Source organism: Zonotrichia albicollis, chromosome 3 (genome assembly GCF_047830755.1).
Source record: "Zonotrichia albicollis isolate bZonAlb1 chromosome 3, bZonAlb1.hap1, whole genome shotgun sequence".
Classification (NCBI taxonomy): Eukaryota; Metazoa; Chordata; class Aves; order Passeriformes; family Passerellidae; genus Zonotrichia; species Zonotrichia albicollis.
Genome location: NC_133821.1, coordinates 40,856,784 through 40,874,058, shown reverse-complemented (window position 1 = coordinate 40,874,058; position 17,275 = coordinate 40,856,784). Strand labels below are relative to the sequence as shown.

The 17,275-nt window shown below is 36.5% G+C and overlaps 1 protein-coding gene across 5 annotated transcripts in view; it reads right to left on the bottom strand.

The window, feature by feature from the left end:
• KIF6 (kinesin family member 6) overlaps positions 1-17,275 on the bottom strand; it is a 156,570-nt gene that overhangs the window by 17,305 nt on the left and 121,990 nt on the right. For all 5 annotated transcript variants that reach the window (XM_074537230.1, XM_074537229.1, XM_074537226.1 and 2 more), the window contains one exon: positions 12,058-12,108. In XM_074537230.1, coding sequence (XP_074393331.1) covers positions 12,058-12,108 — 51 coding nt within the window. The remainder of the gene's footprint in view (positions 1-12,057; positions 12,109-17,275) is intronic.

The window sequence follows — 17,275 nt, the reverse complement described above, 5'->3', positions numbered from 1 at the left end:
TTTTATATTAGCTCTGAAAGGTCAGCCAAACTTAGGCAAAATTTTGTCACTTGTATATAAAAACAGCAAGAGAATTGTTTTCTTTCTGCTGATTACGTGCTGCAGATGGGATTTTTTTGGTTGCATTTACCTTCAGAAATAATAATAAAGCCTTTTGTATGAGATGAAAACCTTTATCATAAACAGGGTGCAGCATCCTCACCCATGAATGCACATCTGCCCATTACCCCTAGCTGGTGATGAAAGGCAGAAGCACAGCTGTAGACAAGGTGAGCAGCAGAGTTTTGTGAATGGAAAGAGATCAGTATACTGCAGGCTGGTGTGGCCCCAGCAGCAAAAAAAACATCAGATAAATGGCTAAAACTTACATATCCCTGTGCACATCACTGAGATTGGGTCACAAAAGCAGAAGAGATCTGATCAAGAGATCTGATTGCAGTGCCAGGTGAAGTCCAGTAGTAAGTTAAGTCCAGGGCATGCCTGCCAGGGCGCTGCTTTGTAAGTTCTCCAGTGTCTTTTCCCAAGCTGTTGTAATGTCCATTTCAGTTTCTTCTCATGTCTGCTCATTGCAGCAATATGTTTGTGAACTGAACAACATTCTGCTCTAAAGACTAGACCTTTGGAATATACCTACTGTAATATATACAAGGGATCATGGCTCTTTCCTGATGTTCCAAGCAAAAAGACACCTAAAGTCTGGTGGATGGTATTTCAGCCCTTATGTTTCCTGCTACTTCTGCCTTCTCCTCATTCCCTGCTAGTTCTGTTCTCCCTTCTCCTCCTCTTTACCTTTCCTGATGAATCCCTGCAGTGGCCTCTTTCTGCCCCATGGCCTCTGCTGCCTCACATCCCTCTCCTCTTACCAGTCCAGGCAATTTCAGCTACAGCTGAAGAAAGGAAGCTAAGGCAAAGGTTACTGGCTCACTGTATCTCATATCTAATGTTAGCATTTTTCAGTACATAGGCTCAGCCATTTTATAATAATGTTAGGGGGACACAGAATGAATAGACTGTAAAACATAAAAAGCATACTATTTACTCACAAATTCAATTTAGACACCTAAGAAAAAAATTCTTTTGGCCACAGCTTTTTTTCCTCTAAATAGTTTATTGTATAAATCTATCTTCCCATGTAGAAACAGAAAATATATATTAACCACACGTATACCAAGTATACTGAGGTTATGAAGCACTGAAAAATCATGACATCAGTTTTGCCCACATGCATGAAAAAACTTGCAATACATTAAAAGATGTAGTAGAGGTACTACTGCTAAAATATTAACTATCAAATATAATTTCTGCAACTGCACAGAACACAAAGTGGTATCTGCTTTGTTCAGTCAGGATTGACTTTTAATTCATTGTTTGACAGTTTGTCATATGAAACTCAGCTGCACAGTTTAGATCTAGGCTTTTAGTGCATCAGCTGAGATGATTTCATTCAGTTGGAGTGTAATACCACATGCACTTTTCATGCCCCAGTGACTTCTCCTGGGCAACGAATGCAGTTGCTGCAATTTAATCCTGGATAATGCAGCCCCAGGTTTCAGGGGTGCAGGGAGGTATGACATGCATGCTTAGGAAGACATTGGGTCTGTGTACACTAGGGGCATCTGTTGGCATCCAGTTCTGTACAAGAGAACTATTTTGGCAGCAGTCAGCAATGTACTGATAAAGAATACTAGTTTCTTTACATTAACATATTGCACATAGAGCTGAGTGGCAAAAATTATGAATCCTAAGTCATGAAGCCTTTTTTAAGAATACTGAGTCCTAAGATGTAAAGAAGAGACTGGCAGTGCTACACTTGGTAGGCAAATAGCTGGCAAATTTGATGCTTACTTTAAGACTAACTGGTTTTGCTTCATCTGTTTTTGCTTCATCTTCATATCCAACCCATTTGGTGAAGTGAGCACAGGATACAACTGATACCAGCTGCCCACATAGAGATGAAGGTGAGCTCTGCATGAGGTGACAGTTCATATGATAAGAGTTTGTAATTTTTGGTGCTTTTTCTCCCATAAAGAAGACTTTAAGAGGCATTTTAAGATATAATTATTTTATTCTAATGAAATGGCCCCATTTTGGAGTACAGGAAATAGTAAATTTTACAGCACATTCCACATGATCAAATCACAAAGTACCAGAGAGAAATTGTAGCACCTGCTAACTGGATCACAATTTCAAAGCCATGTGGAAAGCATGGATGCAACACACTATTTCTACAATGATACCAAGCGTTATCACCGTAGTTTACTGCAAACTGGCAACAATCTGTAGTTCTCTGGCAGATTCTTGTCTACAGTCAGAAAATTTTGCAAGAAACTCTCTGTGACCTTGAACTTTATACTCTCTGGGGTGCTCATACATTTCTCAACCTGACTGTGTCCTGGAAGTCAAACTCCTAGGGATTTATTGTCTTGTGCCTCAAATAACATTGTGTCTTGCCCTCCAGCTGTACTTTTGCAGTCAAATATTTTCATTTTTTTCACTGGATAGTCTTGTGTTTATCTGCTTTAATTTATAGTCACTTGAAGTAACCAAATTTAGAATTGACTTTAGTATCCCATTAATATATTTACTGCATTATTTATCAGCTTTGCAGCTTTTGGCAAACTCAAGCATTAGTACTTTCAAAATGGAACATATGTTGTAAGCGGATTGTTTTTTAGAAGGAATATCTGTCTATCATTATTCAGGATCATCTTACAAGTAATTCTCATCTTTTTCTTTATATTTCCCTAGGGCCATGTCAGCTTATGTTTGTCACTGGGCACTATCTGTGTACCTTATACAAAAGCAAAGATGAGTAGGCACAATGTAACTCAGGAGAAGATTAAAATACCCAAATGTCTGGATGAGTTTATACTGTGGGTTTAGAGCAATTGACTTAACCTTAATGTAATAGATTTTTAAAATTTTCAGCCAGTTTGTCATAGAACACACTGAAACACACTGTCCTGTTTTCAACATTTTAAAAGTTAATGGATGTGCAGAGGATTAAGGATGTGTATTTTTGTTGATTTTGATAACTGAATTTAGTGAAAGGGTCCATTGGTATGCTGCCTTTTTTGATTTTTGTTTGTTTTGTTGGTTTTTTGGTAACATTGCATTGCTTACTGTTTTACTGGCTTAATACTGGCTCAAACTAACTTCCAATGTACACCTGGCAAACAGAGCTATTTTCCCCATCTCAATGAGCTGTTTTACCTAAATAGTCACACTTTAATTCCCTAAAGTTTCTTCTTTGAAGCTAGTAATCTATATTTTTCTTCCTGAAAATACATGGCATACAAAACAGGAGGTGTTACCTTCATGTCAGCTGCACTTAAGGCATGCAAGCTTCTAAAACCATAATGGCTAAAAATTCCTTGTTGCTTTCCAAATATACAATTAAAGTAAACTAGGGGAAAAAAAACCCAAACAAAAACAACAAAACAGCTTCAAGTTTAATATGTTCCATACATGCCAGTTAATTTAGTGAAGAAGTAACATAGCTGGGTCTTAGCCAGGAACCCCCTACAAATTCTTGCCTAAACTTAAAAAATACTTTTTACCATTTGATTACATGTGAATCCTCTTGCATAATTTATCTTGTTCATAATATTAGATTAAATCATACCTGATATGTTTGAATGATATTTCTCTGCCTCCCAAGAAGGGGTGTGATTTGTCATCCATAAGCTTTGAAGTTTTGTAAACATTAATTTCTACAAAATCCAAGAGCTTTCATGGAAAAACAAATATCTCTTCTCTAAGCTTTGTCATGAGACATTAGGAATACTCCACCACCAATATCCAGACTGCAGTTCAATAAGCAGCACAACTTTTGTAAAATAATGCCTACTCAAGAGAAGGATTTGACTGAGAATAATATAGCACAACTTTCCTAAGAATAAGACACACCTAAAGGTGCTAAAGGTGCAGTCACAATGAGTGTCACAGATTACTGGGCATGAACAACATACACAGGCATGGGCAGCAAAGTCTGTGCTTGCAGACCACATTTAGGAATGCAATGCACATAGCAGCTGTGGGATTAATTCAATAGACCCAGTGTTTTCTAAAAGTAAAGGGGTGTTTTACCTGCATTCTGCATTGAACTGTTTGTAAACCTAGAACTGTGCTGTGGTTGTCAGTACAAATGCTTGTGACAATGCACATAAGCATTTATTCTGGACTGTATGCTAAATTTATAGCAATGTCATTTGAAAGAATATTGAGGAAAAATAAGCATACATGCTTATCCTTAACTGCTTCTGTTTCAGCTGTGTATAGGTATAGATGGGCCATGAAACTGATGTTTTTCAAGTTAGACAATAAATGAGGTTTTGAGCTTGATTCAAGAAGTGAATACTAACCAAAAAAATGTATATGGCTGTACAAGTCTGAACAACTTTATCTTTTGCTACTTTCATCTGCAAGAGAGTAGAGGAGATGGAAAGTGAAAGGAAAGACAACATTATTGGTGAAATCATTATATTATGAGCATGAGGTTGCACTATAGATTATTTTGTTTAACTCTTGGCTCAAATAAAACAAAATATGTTGGGCTGAAGCTCCTCTATCATGGATCTGATTTTTTTTCAATGCAAATAGCAAAGAGATGTGCTAAGACCCCACCTCAGTTAAGTGTAGAATAAAGAAAAAAGAGGAAGTTTAGTTTTGACTCTCCCACATGGCTACTCCACTGGTCCTCTAAAACAGCTTCCTAAATGCTTTTTTACATGTTGGTATGATGTATGAATTTTCCAGAAAATTTCTGAAACTAAAACTATAGAATTTAATGTCACCAGGAATGTCATTCTTTAAGAAGATTCATTTTGATGTTGTTCTGTGTTCTGGTATGTGTATTAGATTAGGGCCATGGGCAACTTGGGCAGTTGTAGGGACCAGATTATGGTTTTGGGACCCCTTATCCCTACTGGCCACACCCCTGTCCCATGCTTTTGCTTCTTCTCCCATGCACTAAGCATACTTTTGCTGCTTCTCCCATGTTCTGGCTGCAGAACTGCTGGGCTGTCTGTGCTGTGTTACCAGCTCAAGAAGGAACAAGAAATACAGGGGTATTTAAGGAGTTCTCATAGCTCAGTTCTTTCCTATGACCTGTGAAGGAAAGGACACTGGGCTTGAAAGTTCTGGTAGCTGTTGGCTGATTTAGAGTGTAGGGTGTACTGAGAAGAGACAATCTTGACATTTCCAGAAGCAATTACAACTTAACCAAAAGATTCTTATCTGGACAAGTTGTATCCAACCTCTGCACATTTGTAGCATATTATTAGCTACTTGTTCCAAGTAATTATTTATTTTGATCTCAAATATGCAAACATTTTTCAGCAAAGAAGGAATGAATTAATTTGCTCTAGCTATTTCAGCAAAAAATAAATGGCAGAAGTTTTTTACCAGACCTGCAGGTTGTTCTGAAATGCTGGATATCACACTCGCCATGCTATTTCATTGTTCACCCCTTGTCCTATCCTTTACATAATCAGCTAGATAGAAATTTCTACTCTAGGTCTGACCTTGAAAAACTTACATAAATACAGATGTAAAAGAGCTCCATTTGTTGCTTACAGTTCATTGGGTTACAGAATTTTTTATTACAGATAGCTTTCATGGAGAAAACCTTGACTGAAACAAAACTAGTCAAGCTGCCCAACACACCTACTGGACATGGCCAGAAGAAAGAAGCCTACAGAACTTTAAACACTGTATTAATCTTAGTTAAATTTTTTATCAGCTTTTTAGAGCCAAAAGAGAGATGTACTCAAAGATATACTGAAGATAAGCAAACAAACTTAGGCCTAGAATCTGTAGTCTGTGTGCATAGAACCAGATTTATTTTTTGTTCACTCTACCTCAGGTCCTGTTTTAGAATCATAGAATCATTCTGGTTGGAAGGGACCTTGGAAGCCTGTGTGGTTCAAACTGCTCAAGGTTTGGTGAAAACTGAACCAGATTATGTTCCGACATCTTGTGAAAACTCCATGAACAGAGATCCTGCAAACTTCTTTGATGACTTTTCCAATGTGTAACTACCCTCACAGAATCTTACGATCTTATCTTAATAGACCAAATTAGAGAACTGAAAGCTTCATCTTCACATTCTGTCTTGTAAGACACCAGAAGGAATTTCTAAATAATAATACAACTCCCACTGAACTTTTCATTATTTCAGAAGAAATGCTTACTACAAGAAAGCTTACAGAAGCTGCAAGCTGTTCCAACAACAGTGAAATGCCAAAGTCAATGTCAAAATGCTGAGTACTGGGTAGCTGTGCCACAAGTTCATGACTCCTAATAAAAATATCACTTGATCCAAAAATGTCTTTGCTCTTTTCTAAGGTCTGATCACTGGTTTTGAGTGGGTCACATGGGAAGTTTAATAGGGGCACAAAAGTAATCTCAGAATTTTCTCTGACAGTTGAGGAGGACATATTTGCAAAGACTTCCAGCAAATATCAGTATTCTCTTTCTTGAAGACAAACTGAAAGAGAAGAGTCATGCCTGCTTCTAGAATTTAACCTTGGACATAGTAAACCCTGATAAAAAAGTAATAGAAAAAATACAGCAAAAAATAAAACTACAAAACACTCTAGAAGGACTGGAGAGAAACCTGTAGAAAGAAAAGTCTGTGTGAGATTGAGGCCTGAAGAGACAGGTGGAAGAAGTGTCGTCTTATTTAGAATATACTCCTACAGTTTTAAACTTACATCCCATGTAATACTGGGAAAATCCCAAAACATATTACCTTAAAAGAAACCTCAAGTGCTGTGGTAGGGCATCATTGCAGCTTGCCTAGCTGCTGCTTTGAATCCATGGCTTTTTCCTGATTGTGATCATCTTTACAGAAGAACTTGGCAGATACAAAAATAAAAAACTCTTCAAGAGCTCATAGTTTCAGCCATAAACTGTGCTGACTTGAAGCACAAAATAGCATGCAAAACCAAGAGAGTAAGTTTGCTACAGTGTGTAGCTTCACAGTTACCAAAGGATATAGTCTAACAACTTGTAATGTCCAAATAACTGCTTGTATATATTTTCAAAATTAATTGTCCCTATACTGTAGCAAGCATTTGATTAACAAACACTTTGGTAAATAATCTAAAAGTATCTAATACATTTCAATAATTGTACAAAGCAAATTCAAAAGTATCTGTATCTTTGGCAGAGTAAAACTTGTTAATAAAGGCAAAGAAGTACTGATTTTGAATTTTCATCCAGTTGTGACATTGGTATCTTTGTCTTAATAATAATGAAAAATAAATGTCCCTTTTAGCAAGCACAATCTTACCAGCTTTCTGTCACTCACCATTCCTATTTCCTTTTTGAAACACTAAAGAAATTAAATTCATCTCTAAAGAAAATGGCCTTGATGCCACTAGAGGTCACCCTACGAATAAAAATCAGTGTGCTGCATGCACAAAACCACAAAACCACCACTGCTGTTTGACATTTCAAGCGCAAATGTACAGAAGAACATAACACACAGAAAGATCGTGACTTGTGAAAATTGTGTATTCCTAAGAGGAATCTTTCCCTTATTCTGAGGCTATTGTAAACTGACTACACTGCTCTCTAGCATATTTTAGCTCTTGGATGCCTGGTAGTACTGGAGACATTGCCTTATCTCTTTCAAAAAACAACAAACAAACAAGCCCCCAACAAAACCCAAAAACCCAACCAAGCAAAAAAACAAACCACAACCTCCTTGAAATTATGGACTTCTGATTATTTCTCTAAAATGCTTTATTTAGCCCATACATATCATTTTTCATCACCAAGAATGATGGTCTTAAAACAGGCCATCTATTTTTCTCCATGGACTATGCTGGATTTGTGTGGGAAAACACAAACTGCCAGTTTCCTCAGCTTCTGTCATTTTGAGATTGAAAACACTTGTGTCTCTTCATTTCATAGCATTAGTACAGATCAAGACTCTTCTGCTTCATATGAAAAAAGTTAAATGTCATCTCAGTTACAAGATGCAAAGCAGTGAAAGAAACCAAGTTCATTTTATTTAAATATGGATTTGTTTAAAGAGCAGTTTAACTCTGATGCAAACCAGCAGTTTGGAAGTGCTATGTGCTTTCCATTCACACAGATCATAGCAGATTAATTCAAGACAGTCATAATTATTGGACTAATTAATGTTATATATGTCTAGGAGAGGCTGCAAGGGTTGCAGAGAGGACTACCATACACTTCCTGAACATATATCCAGAGCAGGTACAAATCATGGTGGACCAGCATTTCTAGTGGCATGAGCCACATTGGAATGCTTCAATGATGGGTTGGATGGAACTTTGAGCAACCTAATCTAGTGAAAAATGTCCCTCCCCATGGCTGGAGGATTAAACCTGCTTTCCAACTCAAATCATTCTGTGATCTGACAGTGGACAGCTAGAAGCAGCAGTTCCCCTTTGTATCTTTTCTGATATGCAGAAATTTGTCAGACAACATATTTGCATGTTGATGTTGGATATATGGTAGTGGCAGCATCAAAGCATTGGAGGAATCATTGCTTGAAATCCTTTCCTAAGACTGGCTGGAATACTCCTGCAGGAGTACCATGATGCATTCATTATACAGCACTGTCTGTCCTCTGTGCTGATCACGTTCATTCACTTCTAGACAAGGAAACGTGAGGAAGCAGAATCAAACATGCTACAAAGAAACACACAGCAAGGAATGAAAAAGGGCATAGGCTGATACTAACATCTTTAGAATGGGCATCTAGCTTTGAAAATGTAGGAAAAAATGGTACAGATAAAGCTGTAAAGGGAAGAAAGATAAGCAGGAATTTATCTTTGCTTAAAACCAAATATGTGTTATAAATCCAAATATAAAAATAACATGCCAAATCTTTGCTCGCAGGCATTTACCACACCAAATCAAATCCTGGTATGCATTTTCAGGGATTGAAACATATCTGTTGTTTCTGAATCACCTCGTCATTTTATTTTTTATGAGGAATCAGTTTTTCAAGGGAATTTTGCTTAAAAAAGAACTGGGGAACAGTCTTTGAATAATATGAGAAATACAGAATCTTATTTATAAAATTCAAGTTATAAAATCTGGAAAAACAAGTATTTTTTATTTGGTTTGGTTGAAGTTTTTTAATAAAATATTGATAAAACTGTGCCTTAATACTGAAGTCTGTACAAGGGATGGAAATTCCTTACAAAGACCCACATATGTCCTCTTTTTGTTTTTTCATTTCAAGTAGCTTTACAAAGACAACAGAGTTGGACAATAATTTACTCCCAACAATCCTCCTCAGAAGCAAGAAGGTTTTGTCATCAGGCTTTGCATTTTACAAAAATACTACTTTAAAACATCATAAGATAATGCTTCACTAGAATAATATAAAACATCAACTTTTCTTCTAAAACACTGTAAACCCCAGGGAAAGCTTTTCTTTCCATTCTTTTCTCCCATCTTTTCCACCCTGAAGCATGTTTGTGATCCAGTGTTTTTGCTGTCAATACTTAGGCAGTGTGCACATTATTTCATCTTAAATACTCCTGAAATGCAGTTAAGCATGCAAAAGGAACTTTAAATCCTGCCTAAAAATGCAGTTAAGTGTGTTACTCTGAAATATTTTAATAAAGATAACTAAAATTATTTATTTGCATAAGGTATTTTTGCAGTTAATAAAGACAAAAGGCACACTGAGATGAATCCTTGCAAATTTATAGAAAATATTCAATATTTCTGGCAGTGTACTGACAAACTTTGAACATCCCTTGTCTCTGATGATACCTCCCATCTATTTCTGTCCTTTTTTAACTCCCAGCATATGGTGTTTTAAAAGAGATAGCTTAGAGCAATGGGCTGAGTAGTGGTGTTTTCCTTCAAAAAGAAATCCACATCTTAAGTACAGCCATAAGGGAAACAGATCTACACTCTTTCAAATCAGACTAGAATAGTTTCTTGAAGAGTTTTAACCATAAAATGCTTTAAGTTAATGGAAAAAAAAAAAGAAAAGCAGCTGGAAGATGTTAACTTAACTTGGTTTCTAGTTGAAACAATGGTGTGTTTTGTTTCAGGTTGGGATTTCAACAGACCCTTAATTAGACTTTTGACCACACAGTTTTCTTTTAAAAATATCTTGATGACATTCTGATTATCAAGAAGTTCCTGGGAGACTTGGCACCTGTTGCTCTTTGGAAAAAAAACATTCACCCAGAAAGGGAGACAGGCAACCAATACCTCCCAACTCATAGAATGAATATTAAGTTTAAATATCCAGAGTATTTCAAATAATAATGTAAATACTGGAAAATACTTTGTGCATTCCAGACTCAGTGAGAATAAGCAGACAGCAATGCTCAAAACAAAAAGGCAAAAACACACAGGTTGCCTGCTATGAGGTGAAATACTAATAGAATACTCACACCATGAATGTATAGCTTGTAAAGTCACTACTATGGCATTTCCTAGGGACATGAAAAATAATACCTACCTACGTTATAAAAAACAGCTCAGTTATTGAAAACAGCATTTGAAACACCATTTTTCTATGTAGTAAAAAAGTCAGTGTACAAGACCAGATATTATCATTCAGATTGAAACATATATTCAGAATATATTAGTTCATTTTTCAAAACATTGAATAAGGAGTTCTCATAAAGAGCACTGCTATGATTTATCTTGACGTAACTTGTCAGAATGTTAAAAAAATTACTAAATAGATGGTATTCAAACCTGGAATGAATTAAAGAAATTATTCATTGCTATTCTGAAGATAGCACCTTTAAATTGAACTTCAGAGGAAGGACAGGGAGGGCAGGGAAGGGGAGGAGTTGAACAGGACTCGCAGCAATCATCTAGTCCTCTTCAGGGCTGACCAAAAGTGAAAGCATATTACTAGAAACAGGGTGCTCAAATACTTTTTAAACAATCAGGTATGGGATATTGATCACCTATCAAGGAAGCCTGTTCTGGTAAAGCATCTTTTCCTAATTTCACATCTGACCCTCCCCTGATGCAGCTTTGAACCTTTCACATGTGTCCTGTCACTGGATAACAGGAAGAAGAGATCAGCAATTCCTTCCCTTCCCCTTCTCATCCTGATAAAAATCAACTGAGTTTGATACCTGGGCTTTGTTGACAGACAAAATTACATTGAGTGCTGATTTTTAAATCAAAATAAAAAAGGATAAAGGTATGAAACAATAACATTATCACCAAAGCTTGAAATGCATGGGTAAACTAGAAACACAAAGTTTTGCTATTCTGAAGTAACTTACTCACCTGACTTTTGTAATTAAAGATAGTCCCCAAATTTTCTCTCTCTTATTAAGAGATAATGTTCTCTATGTTATGTATACATAGAAATACTCATATCAGCTGCAATCTTTTATCTGAAGGAGGTCCATGAACGTACATTTTGGGATTCTTCCATGGATCTAAATGAGGAGGGATCTAAACTGATTGCCCCAGACGTTTTCTGTCAAATTTTGACTGAAGTTTACTCACCCCAAAGTGGAATTCTCTTCTAAACACTCCTAGGCCATTTCAGTACAAAGTCAGGGAAGTCAGCTTAAAGCATCTTAAACCAAATTTGGATGACTACACTTTTGTGAGCAACTTACACAGACAATTTTAGCCTTACAGCTGTGTCAACAGAAATGGCAAGAATAACTTCTCAATTTCAATAAGTAGATGTGAGAGAAATGAACTGTATATGCCTTCAGTTCCCCTTCGAATGAGAAAAGTTAAAAAGAATGTTAGATAGTGGCAATATAGCTACTAGCTCAGCCTCAGGACAAATCAGTGTCTGTTAATGAGAATTCAGATTAGACTAATCAGAAACCAAACTCCAAAATCTGTAAGAATTTCATATTATTTTTTCTCATCACACATAAAATTAGATGCCTTTGGAGTCAAAATTCAGGCAAATTTCACATGTTCTTTGTGGCATGGACTATTGTAGAAATACTGTGGCAAAAAATCTGTCATAGAAAACACAGCCTGTCTCCCAAGCAGATTCAGCCCTGGGAGAGAGCTTGTCCCTGTTGTATCCTGTCTGAAATACTACTCTCTCACCTAGAGCTGCTCTCTGTATCTGCCTCTGGATTATCTTTCCTTTCAGATGATCTGTAAAAGACACAAAATGCAAATAATTAGAATACAAAGTATCAAAAATCAATGAAGTCATTGCATATTTCCCACCATTTTAAATTCTCTGTGCTGCTGGCCAATTTTAGGTGTTTTTGTGATCCATGGGACAAGTTGATTTCTGAGTTCTGTCCTCTCTACTGCAAGTAAACAAGTGACTGTACAAATACTGAGATTTAATTGTCCAGTAAGAAAGACCAAAAATTAAGCATTTACTGTCCAGCGTTTTCACAGGATAATGATTTCCTACTGGTAGATACAAAAGAATTTCAAATGGGATCAGAGGACATATAGAATTCCAAGTATGTGTTCAAACAGACTTAAGGGTGTTTATGAGATAATAGGTCACTAGTCCACCCCTTTGCCAATGAAAAACTAATTACCCAAAATCCACTTTTTCACCTCTGTCATGTTCAGTTTTAAATATTCCATGTACTAGAGTTTCTGCAAGTTCTACTATTGCCCTGGTTCTGGCTGGGGTTAATTTTTTCAATAGCTGGGAGGGGATCATGAGGTTATTCAGTACTACCTCATATCATTGCTGGGGAAAGGGGAAAGGGACACTCTTCTCACAAGGGTCAAGAAAACATGGCAGAGGCAACCATCCTATAGTGTCTAATATTGAGGAGGTTTTCTGGGTGAATTCTCTTTTCCTGTACCCTCTGTCATTAACATTGTTGGTGTTACTGTTCACTTTCTTATCTTGTTGTTTCCAATAAATCGTTTTTATCTCAACCTGTGATCTTTGCCTTTCTTACCTCTAATAATTCCCTCCATCCCACCACAGCTGGGAAGGGGAGGGGAGAATGGGGCAGTGAGAGACAGCACTGTGTGGTTTGGAGAGTCTCGGTGGGGGCACCGAGTTGGGCAGTAATATTCCTAAATCATGGCAAGTGCTCAACAGGACTCACTGTGTAGATGTCATTGGCTTTCAATCAAAAATTAACCAATTCCATTATCTCAACATTCCTAGTTAGACTCCCATGCCCCATCAAACTAATAGTTTATCTTTCTTTTATCAATTTCCTACCTGATCTATGACAATGGGCCAATATCCCAATTATTCCAAGCAACAATTAGATTACCACATGGGAAGCCATTATTCAAAGACATTAATGGAACTAATAAAGGAATAACATAACCTTAACTATGGATTTTCAGCAGTAAGTGTATTCTGAAGGGGTATGGGATTATGTCTCTCAAGTTTTCAAACTGAAACAATTTCTAAGCAGAGGTTTGTTCATAATATTTACTAAACTGTAAATCTGGATACCAGGGAAAGAAAAAAAATCCATGCTGGATTCACTTTTTTCTTCCCCAGACCTGTGATTATCTGTATCATATGAGCATGCATTTTAAATTAAAAATATCATTTTGCTTACAAGAGAAGTCTACAGAGTAAGCTAATCAGAGACAAATTAAGTCATTAAAAGTTGGCAAATGCTTAACCAGAGAATATAAATACAGACTTAAATTCACAGGTCATGAGAATTAGATTGTTCTGTGAGCACAAAAGGACCATAACAAATTGTATTTCTTTGGAAATTGTGAGAATAGTCATTTAGTGGAATTGTAGGAAATGTATTATTTGAAATACATTGCAGTATATCAGTCAAGTTTTGCTGTTTTGAATGTCTATAGAAAACAAGCAAAAGTAAACACTCTACCTACTCTTCAACTATAAAATAAACATAGATTTTTATTTTTATGCAGAGGAAGTTTTATTCTTTTAAAATTATTTTTAATTAAGCTAATGACTTTTTCTGTAATTAAAGTTACCTGTAAAATTAGGAAAATGTAATCTGTAAAAGTAGGAAAAGCCTTCAGCTACTGAGAAAGAGGTTAAGCGAAGTAGCTAACTTCATCTAAACCTGCTACAAAAACAAATAAATCCTCCATCTCAGCTGTACTAACACTTGACCAAAACAACACATTCAGTTAAATAAGTTGATTCCCTTAACTATAGGAAAAACAGCCTTGATTACTAATTTTTACTGATGAAAATCTGATAGAATGATCAACATCCTTGCTATTTGTGCTTTGAAAGCTCTATAAAGCAACTCAGTTGATTTCAATACTCAGTGAAATGTGATTAAACATGCTACTTTTTCCTCAAATTGCTTTTTGCCATTCTGACTATTTAAATCCTTATATTCTATGGCACTGTTTCGTACAGTGTGATGTTACTCACTCAATATTGAGCCATGAGACTGCCATGAAACAATTTGTAGTAATCTTGAAACTCATTTCAATGGATTATCATTAACAGAGGTGCCTCAGAAACAATCTATACATTCACCCTTTGTGTAAGGGATCAGAAACTCTCTTAAGCACTGTGACCTGCAAAAGGCAACTGCCACTGTCCTTTGAAAAAAAATGGCTCCAGTAGGGACAACAGGCTTTCATCAGGAGCCTCCTGAAAATAAGGGTGACATGCAGGTCTCAATTTTGTCAATAAATGGTGTTATGTCTCCTTCTTTGAAGTTGCTAGAAACAGATCATCAGCAATCTAAATGTTTTGCATTTCAAATAGCAATGAGGCCAACTGAAAAAAGCAGGCCAAGTAAGTCAATGAGAGTAAGATCAAGCAGATAGACAGCAGCTTGCCATCAGTACAAAAATGTGGAAACACAAGAACATTGGGACTGGGTTTTAAATGATCATAGCCAAGAGGCTTGACTTTCAATTACATAGAGTTTAGTCTGAGCACAGCTGGGATAGAAATGACAGAGGCTGCAGAAGCTCTATTTGTATTGTGAGCTTTGTCAGACCATTCAGCAGTGTGAAAGTACCCCAAATGTTCTTCTCTCCCTTCACTCTAGCATTTGTACACTTCTGCTCTGTGACATGGACCATGATGTTGCAAGAAAACAACTTCTTCTATTTGGCAGCTTTGTGAAAGAATGAGAAGTTTGAATCAGACCACCTGTAATCAGAGAGGAACCAAAGAACACTTCTCCACCGACTAGAAAAATAAAACTCCAGCCTTACTATTCTTCTAGCAAAAGAGTTTTCTTTTTCTTCTTTAAATAGAAAGGTAACATTTATCCAATTCACATAGTTCAAATTGCCTTTACAGAGCAGCAAAAACTGAGCTTCATTTCCCAGAAAACTTCCTAAGGAAAAACTGAAATTGTATTATGGGAAAAGTAGGCCAAACACAAGTTCAGATTTGGGGGACATAGTAGTATCATGAGGCACCTGACTATAATTCCATACCAATACTTAGCCAGACAGATGTGATTTAATCTTTTGATATGTTTTAATCCAATTTGAAATTTGACAGTTGGTTTAGATTTCATTTGGGGAAAAAAATATTTTCACTTAGAAGCTCTTATTTTTGACAAACCCTTAAGTTTTTCTGTATATGTTTTTGATTAAAGTAATCTTGTTTTGTTTTCACTATAAATACTTGTGGGGGAGAATGAATGTTTCTGACCTGCACTACTTTCCTGCCTCTGAGAACACCATTGTCCCCATGCTAGGCTTGAAGCTCATAAGTGACAGAAGTAGGGGATGATTCCAGTACCGTTGCCTGCACAAATCTTCCCATGTAAACAAAAGGAAGATTTCAGTCTTAAGTACTGCCAGTTCTACAATCTTCATAAGCACAAATATATACTCAAAGAAGTATGAAGAATCACATTCTCATAAAAAACCCTACCATGTCTTCTGATTCTAAGTGTAAAGTTGTGGAGGAGGTAGTGCTTAAATGTGGCTTGCAGAAATTGAATTTAAGACGTGGAGAACATCGCTCAACATATGGCTAATTATATTTTCTGAAGTTTCACCAAACAAGAAGGTAAAAATAGGTCTGTAGCTGATACCAAATAATTTTTTCCAGCCGAGTCATTCTTCATCTGGAGATAACAGTCCCAATAAAATGTTGACTGCTGCAACTCCACATGTTTTGGCAAGAAAAGTAGTTTTGTGGAATTTAAGAATTCACTCAGCATGCAGCCAGCTGTCATTAAGGCTGTGATAAATCTGTTGGTTTTGGCCTGCATTTCTGGAGACATATAGGTATGGAAAAGAGATGAGCCGGTAACACAACTTCGGCTTTGTGACAGGAGACAAAAGCAAGGAGGGAGATGGAGAGGATAAAATGGAATAGAGAAATCTAATTAAGAGTGATGTAAAGCAGAGGAAAGTGTCCTATTTTGTGACTAAATAGGACTGAATACATAACTTGAATAATATGGCTGTCCTTTAACTTGTCTTTGCGTTGTTCCAGACTGTTTCAAGGATCTGAAATTATCTTCCAATGTATTATAGACAAGGAATGCTTTGACCTGAAGCATATGCTGCAGGACAATACAAAAGTGAATATGTTACAATTAAAAAAACCCACTGATTTTAAAAAAGTTTTTTGTTTTGTTTGGGTCCATGTCACAGGTTATAAAACTTCTCTTATGTTTTATTAGAACCTCAATATAATACTATTATAAGGTTTCAAAGACTGCTAACTCAAAAACTGACAGGCTAAAACCTTTGTCAATGACTTCTCATATCTTGTTATTTTTTAGTATTTTCCTATTATTTTACATTTTTCAAGCCTTCATTTATCTTAATGCACCCTTTCATCATGGAGATCCTGAAGCCTTTATACCTCAAATAGGATGCTGTATGCGTCACTTTCTTCATTGTTAAATAATTTTTGGTGTTACATAAAATATCTAGCAGAACATCCTTCTATGTATCCAGGGCATCTGATTCCTGGAACATACTCTCCAGGGATTTTGAGTCTCTAATCAGGCCATATGGTATTAGATGTTGCCTTTTTTTCCCCTGTTTCTCACACTGCCACACCAGTCAATAATCTGGGGATGCACAAGAAGCTGTGATGGAAAACAGCTGGGACAGCTGACCCCAATGGACCAAAGGGATATTCCACCCCATGTGGCATAGTGTTTAGTTAAAAAAAGCTAGGGGGAACAAGAATGAAGCAGAGTCATTTGGAGTGACAATATTTGCCTTCCTAAGTCACTCTTATGAGTGAAGGAACCCTCTTTTCTGGAGATGGCTGAACATCTGGCTGTCAATAGGGAGTAAAGGAATTCTTTATTCTACTTTGCTTCCACACACACGTTTTGCTTTACCCATTAAAATAGATATGAGCTTTCTTAATTTTACTTTTCTGATTCTT